The sequence below is a fragment of the Rhopilema esculentum genome, chromosome 14 (genome assembly GCF_057945365.1).
Source record: "Rhopilema esculentum isolate cy_ngs chromosome 14, ASM5794536v1, whole genome shotgun sequence".
In the NCBI taxonomy this organism is placed as follows: domain Eukaryota; kingdom Metazoa; phylum Cnidaria; class Scyphozoa; order Rhizostomeae; family Rhizostomatidae; genus Rhopilema; species Rhopilema esculentum.
Window position 1 is genome coordinate 479,037 of NC_142828.1, and position 14,855 is coordinate 493,891.

At 38.0% G+C, this 14,855-nt stretch overlaps 1 protein-coding gene across 4 annotated transcripts; it reads left to right on the top strand.

Moving 5' to 3' along the window:
- Nucleotides 1–208: 208 nt before the first annotated feature.
- LOC135696326 (G protein-coupled receptor 26) lies at nt 209–10,941 on the top strand. 4 transcript variants are annotated; one of them, XM_089112380.1, is made up of 3 exons: nt 209–4,636; nt 7,498–7,557; nt 9,609–10,941. In XM_089112380.1, the coding sequence occupies exon 3, from the start codon at nt 9,691–9,693 to the stop codon at nt 10,735–10,737; it is 1,047 nt and encodes a 348-aa protein (XP_088968506.1). In that variant the 5' UTR covers nt 209–4,636; nt 7,498–7,557; nt 9,609–9,690; the 3' UTR covers nt 10,738–10,941. The 4 variants fall into 4 exon arrangements, with proteins under 4 accessions (XP_088968506.1, XP_065071767.2, XP_088968507.1 ...); XM_065215695.2 differs by having other exon boundaries at nt 209–4,632; XM_089112381.1 differs by lacking the exon at nt 209–4,636 and adding an exon at nt 4,653–4,866.
- The last annotated feature ends 3,914 nt before the right edge of the window (nt 10,942–14,855 follow it).

A 14,855-nucleotide genomic window follows, 5' to 3' on the forward strand; every position in this document is an offset into this window, starting at 1 on the left:
TGATCAGTCTATTTTCGTTTCTTGAATACATAAACTTGTAAATGCGAAAACTGACCATTTGTTATCGATTTTTTATCCATAATCCATTCCTTGAAATATATAATTATTTCCTCTTCAAGGCATTTAAAACGAGCATTCCTTTGTTGGCATAAAGACTCCTTGTCGACGGTTTTGGGCCTCAATAATGAGTGTTAGAGAATAAGGTGATACGATGCAAAGACCTGACACTAACTCTCGAACTGAATCGTTCCCCCTTACGCCGTTATAAAGTTTAGATAAAATGCTATTGTGGTATTCATATAGATATACAGTGTCTGTTTAAACAAATTCACACACGCTACGCTGCAGTGGCAGATGCGGGTTATCGTTTGTCAAAGGAACTGCTTTCTCTAAATTCAGTTTGTTTAACTCTACTTGAGGAAGGCATTTTCCACAAACACTTGACTTTTCCAGAACTTTTTCCCAGCCGTTCGTCTCTCATATTTGATTATCGTTAGCTAACAGTTAACAGTATCGGAAATAACTTGAAGGTTTTGGTGCATGAGTAATGAAAAAGTCTCGCTTTTCATTTTCTTTCATTAGATACTGAGACTTTTTTGTGGAATTTAATAATGGTCAGCAAACTTGGAGGAGGCCAGCTGCCCAGCGTGCTGTTCAGGCTGTGATCTATGTCTGACTTTTGCAAATTGATTTTTGATGTCATTAAAAACTGCTGAACCTGAACTTGTTTCGCCTATGTGTACAACCGGTGCGACAGTAAAAAGGGTACCAGGGTATGGTATTATATAATCCAGGGAAAAAGAGTGGGAAGAAATAAACATCTATCTGTGTGTTCCTCGTCTGTAAGACAAAGATGTTGGTTATCAAGTTGAGTCTCACAGTGCACCACTAAACTAGCACCTTGATAATTTTGGGAACAGTGAGAGCGTTTTCGTTAAAAGTATTCGATGACAGGCCATGTTCAAGGGCATGCCTGACGAAAGATGATAGTCTAAAAGCATTTGCATTGTCTTGACTGCAAGGTTTCATATATCGAATAGGGCTTTCATTTACCTTACGCCGGAAGGGTTTTTGCACCGTTGCACAGATCTTATGTCTACTTGTGCTTCCATGTTCAAATTTTTCTTTTTCATTCGTCAGGTCGTATGGTATTTCTGCAATCCAAATATTGCCCAAGTCCATTCCAAAACAACTAGGCACCCTTCAGGTCACATGGTTTCTCTTATTCTTCTCTCCATTCTTCTTTCCCTGTAATTAAAAAGTGTCAAAAGTAGTTGCGACCAGATGAGCTGACTCACGTGGAATATGCATATATTAAATAGCATGAACATCCCTATCGTAGCGACCGTCACGACATTCGTATCAGCATTGTCATTGTATCAGAAACTTGGTGCCAGAGTTGAAGTCTCGTTTGCAAGCGGAGTTTCGGGGTGATGCGTATTGGGTAGAACCATTTACATTATACCAGAGCATGTCGTATTGCTTTTGTTATCATCTGCAAAGACTTTCGCTCAGTTTTCTGGCGATGCAATAACTTTACCGTATATGTCTCCCACTCCTATTCCACAGTTTTTGAAAATGTCCAAGACAATTATTTGCAATCAAATAACGTACTTTTTAGACCTCTCAGGATCTATCCTTGCTGAATAAATAATTTACTCTTATATATCTTATATCTTTGATATATCTCAAATGCTAAATAATCCTACACATCTACCTACACCTCAATTCATTAGCTATTCACACTCGGCCTAGCCCTTCCTTTCGCTAAAAAAAAAGACTTTCGCGGCAGATTTGTGTCGATGGCCTGAGGCAGCTTAAACCAAAATCAAGAAGATAAAGATAAAGATTGTCGTGATTTTTATCGTGAGATCGTACAATAACAATTATTTTATTAATAGTGCATTATTCATGCACAGCCACCATAAGAGCTATTAAAAATGAAACGTTTTCGTTTCTTGCTCTCTGGTCTGTAGCATGCATGTGTCGTCCGTAAATCAGCAGACACTGCGAATCTGCAAAGACACAGTCGTTACGGGGATAGAAAACAGTATCGTGCAATGCGAATGGATATTTCTCAAGGATTGTTGAATAATTAAGCAACAACAAAGTAAGAAAATGCTGTTTACCATGTTTTTTCGTGACCATCTTTGCTAAACATCTGGAAGTTTGTCTCGTTATTCACAGGATAGGTCACCCATCAAAATCTGCATCAACTTTAGCTCGTGCTTCAGATTGACGGAACTAAAGAAACTCTAGAAAACTGAACCAAGCCCGCAGGTAGACTATTCCATTGAAAGTTTGTCACAACATGTGCAAAAAAAGAATTCTCATGAAAAAAAAGGAATTATCATGAAAAAAAAGGAATTATCATGGAATCCACGAACCAAAGGACACTATGCACTTAATTTTGATGCCAGGTGTTATGGATATTTGCTCGCGAAAGGGTGTAGCCAAGCACACAACGGGTGAAATTCTTTGAACGCTGGTCTTCTCAGAAATGCATTCAATTCATTTTCAATTCAAGAATTTTTCTCCATAATATTGCGCCGGTCAAGGTAAACTTTGAATTGATGTCGAGGCATACTCAAGTGGAAGTTAAAATCTAAATGGTCTATTTATGCAAAGGAAAGAATAACTGAGATCATGCCACTTTATATCATTTTATCATCTTCTGCAATGACGTTGGTATTGAGAAAATGCTTATTGATCAACAGAGGAACCTTTCCCAGCATGCATTCTACAATGTTTCAAAGCTTCTCATTTTGTTACTCGGATAATGTCATAGGGAGGTGGTTTGTCCAGAAATGGACTGGAACATCTATCGTGGAAGAATTATTCACTTCTAGACCCATTTAATCCATGAAAAGAAAACCTCTAAGGTTTATCAGTTTTGACTGCGAAAAAATCAATTGTTGCTTTGTTTTCACTACAAAGGAGAATCTCTTCAATGTCACGAGAGTTAAGATAAGACTTTAACTAAAGCAAAGACTTTAACTCCGACTTTCAACTTTTCTCTATGAAATGAAAAAAAAATGGAAAATACAGAAGGAATTTTATCATAAAATAATTACGTTTAGGCATTGGTCCGTTACAGTAAGGATTACCTCTGAACGAACTGTTGCACAGGCCTAACCCTCTCAAATTTTGGCGTACTGTTGGAAGACCGTTATGTGGACATCAAAGTTGCTGGGACAATACAACTAAATTTCAAGCAAAGTTATCTTTGTATTTCCTGATGAAAACCGTGATCAAATAATGATCAACTATAATCAAAGTAAAAATATATTTGCGAAATCGTTCGATGAGGTTCAATTCCACCAGTCCCATAGCATAGCCTAATACTCCTTTTTGAATGCAAAAATTTCAACACTGGCGACATGTTCATATTCAAAATGACGCCATTGGTATGTCACATGAACAAAATAAAAAATTCCGAATAGCTTAGACTGGCATAGAGTTCGTTACAGAGCTGGCTGGCATGAACAATAGAGTTCCTTACAGAAAAGATAGCGGTAGTGTTTGTTGTGTGAAAAATGTGTGTTCCCTTACCGTGAAATTATTACTCTCTTTGCAACACTACGGTCTTTCTATTGGGAACATGGAACGTTTTTTATTTTTCAATGAGAACACGGGAACATTGGTTGTCTTTTCAAAGTAAACACAGGAACAAGTACCCCCACCCCCCTGGAGAACCCAAAATGTTGCTTGAAAATTTGTGACTGTAAACAAAGTGTAACTGTAAGTGGAGCTAAATTGAGTAGTTTTGCATATTTTGGTCTAAATTTTTTGTGAGTGTAACAAGTTGTGTGACTTTAAGCGGAGTCAGCAGAGTGACTTTAAGCGGAGTCAACTGTGAAATTATGGAAAATACAATTGGTCCCTCATGTTGTTGTTTTGCAGTTCCCTGACGAGTTCTTCGTTGCTGAAGGGACTTATGGTTCTTAGCCATGTGGGCAGCAAATAAGCGTGCTTCTGTCAGTTCCATATTGTCTTGCATTTGTGTTCATGAAAACAAATATGTACACTGCCTATCTTAAACTAAACATGACCGTACTCCTAATTGTTGACAATTCAATAAAGACGAGATTTGTTTATTGCAAAGAACGGAATATTTTATTTATAAGCAGATGTCGTTGTTGCTGTTTGAAATATGGCAAGTCAACGTTGCCGGAATACTGCTCAATCGACTTTCAAACATTGTATGTAGATTGACTTTTTGCAAAGCTCAAAATGTCCTCTAGGATGAAAGTTAATTTTGCGCACTTCAATTGTTATCACAATGTCTCTGAAAGTAGCAAATGAGAAGGGTAATGCCTCTCTTGCACTTGAAAGACGTTGGTCGCAAATCTTGTCAAAAGAAAGCCGCTTGATTTAACGAATCCGGTGGCTTGATATTTAATGTACGCCTTAATCAAATGTAAACTGTTCGACTGGTGTTACTTGAATGCAGGAGTAATATGTTTGGTTTTCGGTAGATTAATGCGAGTTTTGTGATTGAATCTGAACTTGCACCTGTTGTTATTGAGGAAGCTGATCGATCGTTCGGTCTTTTATTTGTTTACGCAGCGCCTGAGTGACAATTGCCATCTTTTCTGATTGGAAACTGGATGGGACGGTCATTATTCCAAAGTGAGTATGTTATTTCCAGTTTTATATGTTTTTAAGTGTGAAACGTTGTAAATTGAAGCACCAGTGAAGTTTCTAACGGCACATCAATGAATACTGTTCTGAGTCGAGAATTGATATAGAAGCTGTCGCTTGTTTCTGTTTTGAAATCAGAAGCCTACTTTCAGAAAGGGAGTCTCTTTTACCATGCACATTGGAAAGAAAGCTTTCTTGGAGGAGGGCTGTGATAAGAGTGAAGTAAGAGAGTTCTGTTATTTTCCATTCAAGATATTTTTCCAGACTAAGAATCTTTTGCCCGCCTCCCCCACCCATATATCGAGGACTTCCTCATACCGTAAACTAGGCTTGTGTCCAGGCTTCCTTATGGCGGATTTTGTCTATCCATGAAAATTGACACTCTGTCTCGGACATGCCAGCTTTCCAGTCCAGTATGGGGGGGGGCGGTAGGTTTTTTTTCGGACCTACACCCCTATTTCCTTAGACCCTCTACCAAGTGCTTCATTGAGAATCCAAAAACCAAAGGCCCTAGATCATGGACAGGTTATATTGCAACATTGCAGAAAGGAACGATAGGGTACGTCGGAGTTAAATATAGATGTATTTTTGTTTGTTTGGATGAAAAGCTTCCAAAGATCTTATCCTTGATGCTCTCCAAGGATCACAATTTGTCCTGTTTTTGTTGATCAAAGGGAAGCCGAATGACTCTAGTTTTGTTCCTGCTGAGCAGGGATCACCCCAACTGTGTTGAAGAAAGCAAAGCAAAGAACGGGACTTTTGTATAAGCAATGGTGCATTTAGAATAGTATTTTTGTCTATTCACGGTTTAAGCAAGAATTAAGATAACAATTTTCCATGTTTCCTATTATTACACCCCTTGGCTGCGAAATTTTTCTGCAACAATAGTGTGGTACTGCCCTCGTTTTGTTGTTAAACCTTTTTTAAAACTCGCAATTTGGCCGATTCAAGGTGATATCTTCCACTGCTCTTACACTGTTCAGAGATTCAATGGCGGATTCAGCCACTAATGGTTTTTTTGGAAGTTTGTTATCTGGTCTTGGAAAAGAGCAACAAATTGAAGTATGCTTCGCAAAATATAGTTGAACAGAATGCTTCGACCCATCGCCAGCTAGATTGGCTTAAACCAAAAAGTAGAAGGTAAAAGCTTCTTAAAACGACAACCGGCCAAAATGGCTTCTCGGTCTCTTCCACGAAGCAGAACTATCTAAGAAACAGCTGAAACTTCTCAATGCAAGAAAAGAAATGAAGAGCGTTAAGTTATATGCTTAAAATTCTGATTTTCATGACAGTTACCCTAATTCTTATCATAACTGACTCTTTACATCTAAATCAACTTATATGTCTTGTGTTTTAATCGGAGAAAAGTTCCACGCAAAAATCAACGAGGGCCCATCCTCGCACAATTTTATACATTATACTTGTCACAGACTTTTATTTTATATCAATAGACTTTTTATAACAATACTTGTCAATGTGCATGTTGCTCGTTCTTCATTAAAGCGCAGAGGGCAGCTTTAAGAATTAATTAAATCTTGGAAAGATGTAGAACCTGTATAAAAGATATTGTTCCTTGTGATTATAGTTTCCAATAACGAGGCATTAATAGTCATAAGTTATGACAAAATTTGAAAACATTTATTGACCTTGAAACAAAACACAGACCGTCTCGATTAGGATATTCTGTCATATTTTCTTTCAGTTATAAAAACACCCTGAAAGCTGAACGAAACTATAAAAGTTTGATTATTTATCGATCTTTTTCATCAATGAAGCACCTGTTCTGTTGAGACAGTGCAATCCGTCCCTCGCTTTATGACCGAGTGTTTACCAAATTCCCTTTAAAAGCCACTCTCCTACTGCAACATCATGGGGAAACGGCAGCAAACTAAAGCAACCTGCCGTCCTGTATTTGTAATGATAGTTTTATAACGTGAGAATAGAAGACAAAATTGATGAATTTAGTGGAAGTGTGAGTAATCTTGCTGTTGTTTTGCTTTCTTTCAAAAGCATAAATGAGATTTTAAAGACGCCTGGTGCTTATTTAAGTAGATTCGCAAAATTTTTTGGTATTGATTACAGTACAGTAGAATTTTTAAGAAATTCGAATATGAAGATTGGGGATCTTTTGCTAATTTCCTTTGCCTCCATCCCTTTCTATCTTGATCAAACTAGCTCGATTGGTTTTAATTTGAATTGGTTGGCTTTCGATTGGGCAACTGATTTGCTTTTTATTTTCTAAAGTTAGTGCAATGCATTTGCAGGCAAAAAATTAAGTATTTTATGTTGATACTGCATACTATTGCTTTCATTTACTAAGTGGATGAGTAACAAGCCCTTTTGAAAGCAACCCATTTTCAAAACCCAGTTCTTTTCATTTTAAGTTTTCTTTTTTTTAATATGCATCACTTAGTATGTGGGAAAAATTAGATTGTTAAAACGGGCTTGAAAGACAAATAAAAACTCTTCAATAGGGTAAAAGGAATACCTAGGTTTTTTAAGAGCAATTACTTAACTGAATGGTTCTATATAAAAAATGGTTCTGTACAAAACAGCAGGCAGCAGAGGAGACCCTATTTTCTGACTTCTGCATTTTATCGATTGCTTTATTTACAAAGCCAGTTGTGTTATTGAAGAAGACATGTTAACCTAGCAACTGCGCAGAAGCAGGGCTAGCGACTCGGAGTTGCAAAACCCCCGGTATCAGTCAATATTTGTCCACATGATTCCCTATTCAGAATGCGGGAAGCGCACTACCTGCAACTGAAAAGACGGCTTTAGATAAAATTAATTAAAAATACTTGTGCCTTTATATGAGCATAGATTTATCGAAACTGGTATTTTTATTCGTAGATGGAGGCAATTCTTCTTTTCTGGGGTAGAAATGGCATTGCCTGAGACGTTCGTGTTCTGGTAAGTGTTCTTTCTTTTTTGCTGCTCATTGTTGTGTTTTCCATAAAGCTTTGACAGTCTTAATAAACTTTATAACAGAATAATTTCTGCTATAGGAGAAGTAACCAAAGATTGCTAATTAAAACCTTTGTCTAGGAATCGGAAGGGTTTTAAGAATTAACTGCATGGAGTTTCTTAAGTGCTGTTATTGAAATCGGTAGAATTTTTGCTTTAGCTCATAACTCTGTCCTTCAACCGAGTCTAAACGGTCCTGACAAGCTTAATAAAAGCTTACGTACATGATAATTGATTGCAAGGAACTGTGCAAACGTGATTTCGCTGTAAGATTTCAATTCATACTATCTATTGTGTGATTTGAATATTTCGATGATTAAACAAATTTCGTCTAATCCATTCTGGTGTTTCAACTGTGATACGTTTTTCATAATACTTGGGTTTGCACTTTATTGGATTACTCATCTGTAGGTTTGACTTTAGCTACAAGGCAGGGGTGTAGTGCTAGGGGGCTCAGGGGGCTCAGGGGGCTGAGCCCCACTTGCTGATGCTGAAAATTGGCAATTTCTACTTTTGCTATTGTTTTTCGAAACATTTTGTCAAGAGACCCCCTTGTTAATTTTATAGCACTACACTGCTGCAGGGTTTTTAGACATTTTCGTTGTGTTCTTAGACTTTCTCATCTCGAAAACCATATGCGTTGCATTACTCTCCGCGTAGCAACCCCTCCTATTTACTCCACATAAAATCAAAATTTTCAATCGTTAAATCATACAACTTCAACGGTCTTTGTGTATTTGGTCTTTCTTCGCATTTCAGTTTTCATAAGATTCCCGTTTGAATTCAAATTTTTAAGCCTTTGCCATGCAGTGAAAGTCTTCCGATTGGCGGTCAGTGACCAAACGTTCTTAAAATCACTTGTGCTGCTAAGCTTTCTTAATTCTTAGTTAATAATCGTTTACTGCATTTTTCCTGATCAGTTTTGAGGTAAAAGACAAAAATTATTTGTAGTTATTGATGTTATTTGGTTGGTTTTTTGATGATAGCGTTTTTGTCCGGTACGCCAATCAGTCAAGCCGATTTATGACTTTCTTGTGCAATTAGCACATATTCATTGTTTAGCAGTAGTTCTTGCGTTTGCACATTAACTTTTCGCCCTTTGTTAGTCCAGCTAATGTATTGGGATTGTGATTAATGCTTAATGTTCAGTAAAAACCCTTTCAAAAGCTTTGGGGATTTTCAACGTGCCTTTACTTGTCGGTGAAAAGATAAACTGAATTGAAGAATCAATGGAAGTTGCAAGTTTAAAGATAAAGCTAAAAGAGAATAGATTTATTGCGGTTTTGAAGTTTCTGTTGCATCTGTAAACCGACGATGGGCTGTTGCAAAGCGCTTCCAAAAGCAAGAATTTCTCGATGTTCAATTCAAGGGCCTTTTATCGTGCAACTATCGATTACCCTCTCATAAAACATTCAGATATCTGAAGCTAAAAAGGAGTTTTATGCCGCTGTTAGTGAATTTCTGTATAGAGAATGCACTAAATTGCATCACAAGTTACGTGTTATCTCAAACACTTAACACTCAGTGTTTGAGATAACACAAAACACTGTCTTTCATTATTAAGAGCTTTTTTTGTGAACCTTGACGGTAGTGACACCAGGCTAAGTGAACAAATGAAAACCTGTGTAATGTACTTATCAGTAGATAAAGAAATGCCGTTCCAGTTTGGCGTTTCCGTTGTGTATTTGACCTTTTTGATTTTTCAAGGTCAGTCTTTTTGGAGAACCTTTCATTGATATTCTATATAGTTACAGCAAAACAAACCTCAACTCGGTTTATATTCGCTGCTTGTAGAGGACAGCAACCTAAATTGGCCAAGAATCTTCCTAAGCAGACATACTATCAGTTTTATTAGAAAACACATTCAACTATTTTCATCTCAAAAGTGAGCTTTGAACGGACAATTGAGGAACATCACTTATTGTTACTGTGTTTTTCCAAAAAGCTTAATTTTTCTAATAAAAAGAGGCATGACAGAATACTTTTTCCTTTCGCAGGCCGTTGCCGGTGTATCCTGACCTCATTCTGACGACATATGCATCTTAGTTAAACAGATCTGGGTTTGATTCAAACTGTAGCATGAATGTGATAGCCCGCACAAGTTTCGCGGTTGTGCTGAGTGTGATAATACTGGCTGGCTCTATAATGAACTTGCTTGTCTTAATAGTTGTTTGCCGGAACAAAGCCATACGCCAGCATATTGCAAGTGTGTTCATTGGAAATCTTGCCATCATCGACTTGCTTAACCTTGTCTTTGTTATGCCATTTTCCCTCCAAATCGTATTATACGAGAAATGGTTACACTCTAATGCTCTATGCCAGGTGAATGGACTCTTTGGAACGCTGTTCAGTTTCGCGTCTATTCTGACGCTTGCAGTCATTTCTCTTGACCGCTGGGCCGCAGTGATGAGGCCTTTAGCATACAGAGCTCGCATGACTGTGACCCATGCAGTACAAATGACTGTTTACGTTTGGATCCAGGCCTCAGTTTTTGCGATTGTACCTGCGTGCAAGACTTGGTTTGTTGTAAACATGCGTTATAGCTACTGCGGCTTCCCCTCTGTGCAGACTGGGACAAATTTCTTGGCCTACATGTGGACATCAATCGTACTGAATATAGGACTATCGCTTGTCATCATCTTAGTAACTTATTTTTTTGTTTTTCGGGTCGCGCGATCCCATTCTAGACGAATAGCGGTCGCGGTCATTTCCGTTTTTGCCCCTGAACATCGAAAGCTTCGCAAAGAAACTTTCCGACAGCGAGAAGCGAGGACGGCGATCAAGATCTCGTTTGTAATCGGTGCGTTTCTCATTTGCCATTTGCCGTACTCAGTGCTGCGGGTAATGGAACTGGTTGGCAAAAACAACTCGGTGTTCAGCCTCTCGCCGGTGTTCCTCGTGTCTATGAAGTGGACAGTTTATTTGAAAAGTGCCGTGAATCCATTCATTTACAGCCTGTTGCAAAAACGTTTCAGAAAAGCGCTGGTTGAGTTGTTTGGACAGTCAAGAAGGGAAAGTAATATGAACGCGAACATCGTATACACTGTTTCCAAGAATCACATTCTGCGAGACAGCCAGAGTGCACCAACAACTGTTGCGACTGGCACACTTTCTTCCAAATGCTGAGACAAAACTGCTATTTTATGATTAAGAATCACATTCGGCGAATATTGTGATATTATAGAATTGTTTCGCAAAAATTATGAAATGTAAGGATCAATTGGTTCGTAAAAGATGTTTAGTAAGGTTAAATGATATAGTAACCGTCTCCTTGTCGCTTTTTCATTGAGTTGCGCACGCAGTGATGAAAAAAAGTCTTGTTTTACGGAGCATTCAAGTCTTATTGAAGAAATTAGTGCATCTTGGGGTGGGTTGGAATTTCCTCTTCTGACAACGTAACTAAGGATCACATGGTAATTTTAGAAAGGAAAGGAATGCCGTCGGCCATAAAGAGGAGGAAGCTGAGCCATTTTTATGAAACAGAGCAGGAAATTTTGTTCATAATGATTACAATTATTTAGAACTTTTAAATCAAGATTGAATAAGGCATAGCAATCGATTCTTCAGTTTGCAATCAAATATGAGTGACGGTCCCAACATAATAGTTAGCCCCCCCCCCCCCCCATCGGCAGCCAATCTGTTTTTGCTTTCCCAATACCGTCGGCACTTGATGGACTTCATCCAGTTTAGAGAAGGTCGGAATCACATCTAACATCCACATTAACATTTCCGTGGCTGGTTTATGATCCTTCTTTTTCGGCATCTTTACAGCGTATCTGCATGACATCATGTCGCTCCAGTGAGCACTTCCTCGCATCGCATCTGAAAATGATCATTTAGTTCTCTATGCATTGTAAAAGACTACATGAAGAGCGGAATGAGTGACTCTCGATTGATGCTTGAAATCAGGAGGAGGGAAGCCTCGTAAAGTAATGATTCCGTTTTAATAATTGAATTAAGCAAACGTAACAAAAGTATGCTTTAAAAAAGATTTTCAGGCATACCACGTTTTACATGGTTACAAGAACATGGTTGCCGACAATATTCGGCAATCTATTCAAGCTTATCTTAAGGGCGTGGTCGCAAAAACTTCGTCAAATCGGCCCTTCAAAATCTCTTGGTGGCCCCAGGGGCGATTCTAGCCTGAGAAAACTGGGGGGGGGGGGCCATCTCAGAAGATCCTGGGATAGTAGTGTACGGACACCATGTATTTATAAAATAACGCCTTACTTTAAAGGTGATCTAAATCTTCTTGTTTCAACAAATTTAGTGAAGAATTAATGCATGCAGCAGTTTAGAGAAAATTCTCGAGCAATTCATATTATTTAAATCAAGCAAAAGACACCTGCAGAAGAGGCAAGGAAAGTCTTGCAGCAAACGCTTGTCCTTTTCATCAACAACAACGTTTATAAGCAACAAAAATAATCTGTTACAAGTAAGAACAAATTGTTTTAAAATTAAACGTCATTTCAAAAGCTACGTATAAAGCATATGGGTGGAAACACTAACCAATAACCAAAAATCCTCTTAGAAAAGTAAGGGGGGAGCAAATTAAGGGGCCGAAAAAAATTCTGGGTGGCCCGGGTCCCCCTAGCTCCCCCTTAGAAACGCCACTGGGTGGCCCTGTTTGTAATACAGGCGGACCGAGCAGAGATACTTGACCTGGATTAGGTTCACTTGACCTTAAGGTATTGCTATTTCTTTTGAAATCTGTTATTTTTTACAAAAAGGTTTTATAGAAAAAAGCTGCCCTCTAACAGAATTAATGCTTTTTGAAAAAACGAAATATCTCGAAATGAAGCACAAATTCGCGAGCTAAGCTGAGCAATGTTCTCATAATATTCTTAAAAAATGCATGATTCTGTGCCTGAATATTCTTATAAACAATATTCTCATACAAAAGAGTATTGGGAGATTAAATTTTTAGTTTAAGGGTGGGCGTTAATTAGGAAGAGGGCGTTAAATAGCTCGAATACGGTACGTTGTATATAAACTCCGGCATCTTGAATGTTTGTCTCTAGCGCCACCCCTGCTGCACTTGATAAGACAGCAAAGTAATTATCTTTTCTAGCAAGAATTATTAAAAGGAGCAGCTGTTTGACAAACAATTGCCAATATTACAACTGCGTATTGCAAAGTTTTACTGATATGACTTTTTTGAATAAAAGAGATTATTGTGCAATGAAACTTCTTATAAAACGCCAAAGTTTAGTTCAGTTATGATATGCCAGAATCTTCTATTTTTGTTTAAGCCCTAAATTTTATTTTTCTCCATCAAAAGATTCTAAGGTTCTTCCCGTTTATTATGTTGGACAGGGATGGTGGAAATTACGGGGCGCATGAGGGGGACTCAGCCCCCCTCCCAATCAGCGTTCTTGTCGGAAAATTCGGGCTTTCGTCGGATAACTAACGAATGTTTAACGTGATGTAACCTTGTCGATAAATCGTGGGCCTGAGCCCCCTTTTTCCCAAATGAGAATGAAAGCCTGAATTTGAATTTATGCAGCCGTCCAGCGCTTACATAAGGGTGAGGATATTCTCTTATAATATTAGGTGGAGCTGGTCATTTTTGTGGCAGTGGCATCAGAAGGTTGATTGTGGATTGAGGCTACTCTCTAATAATGCAAGAAATTTTGCTATTGAGAATTTTATGATATTCATTTCGAAAGCAAAATCATCTTATTTTTCCTTTGGCCAAGTGTCACTTTTCCAGCTCCCCAGCGTTCCAGCTCTACAGCGTTCCAGCTCTCCAGCGTTCCAGCTCTCCAGCGTTCCAGCTCCCCAGCGTTCCAGCTCTCCAGCTTTCCATTCTTTGCCCCCATACCCAATTCTTCATTTGGATCATCAAAACAAAATCTCAGAACTAGACGAAAGCTTCCCTTCAAGATGTCTTTAACATAGATTGTTTCATTTGTAATAATTGGTGATAACTGAGTGAGTGATTTGTAAGAAAAGATCATCATCACCGTAAACCTTATTTAATGTTAGCTGAGCAATTTTACAGCAAATTAACATTAAAATAAAGCAACATAGAGATTTCATTTTCGAAAGTATTGGCTCATTCATCCATTTGGTTGACTGCTTGTGCTTTCGTTGACGACTACGTTCGACAGACCTATACCCTGTGCTTGGTGAATGCAATCCGCCAACTGTATACTGTATGAAAAGTTTTAAACACCCCAAGTGTTAAAATTTAATGCATGTGTACTGTAGCCGATCTAACAATCATTAAAAAGGTCATCATAAGTAGAGGGGTAATTCGAGACTAGATGTTAGGCTATATCATCACTTTTTTGTTTTTTTTCTGGCTTCCATTGCCACAAAATAACCACAAAAGAGAGCAGTAATTCAAATGACACAGTCATATTCTTTTCAACAGAAATTAGCTGCCGAGGCAAATCATAACAAATTTTTGTTTATATGAAGAGGAGGACAATAGTGTCTCATCCCTATTTAGTTAGTTTAAAAAGGCCCTGGGCATTGTCTAAATGAGTTGATTATAACCTGCTTTCTTTGCTGGTGATAAACCGAGCTAATCTTTTGTGACAACTGAGTTGCAAAGCAGCTCTTTTACAGAGTTGCACAATTTGTGGATCAAATTTTATAGCGATAATCAATTTGGAGGCCACCAAGGGTCATCTCATTGCAATTTTAATTGCAACTAGTGGGTGAAATTATGATCGTTGCATGCCATGTAGTTTGGAAATAGACAAATCAAATTTCTTTGTGTTTATTCCATGCATTTGTTTGCATTTATTTTAACTAAAGCTACAAAGATTTTCAAAATTGCTAGCGGAAACTGAAAATTTGTTGTCATATGCAACGATGCAAAGAGAGTTTTAACTTTTTAAAATCAACGGCAAGTAAAGCCATTTTAGAATTTGCCTACTCAAATAAAATCTCGAAAGATTATTTGTCACGTTTGCAAAAATCTGTTGTAAAGACGAATGCCAGTGCTGGTGATGATAGTGAATGTGATGGTGAAGCTGCAAAAGTATGTTATTTGTTAAGCACAGAAGCAAGTAATAAAGATGATCAAAATGCCTTCCAGGATGCTTCTATTGCAGTACCTCAAAAAGAGAATTTTACCAATAAAAAACCAGTTAGCTGCACAGCAGAAGAGGCCGAGGCCAGCAAGAAGGCAAGGAGGGAAGATGCATTTTTATCAAATCCTGGTTGCTGTTGGTACAAGGGAAATAAATTAGAGTTGCTGGCTTTTATCATCTAAGAATTGTCTTGAAACA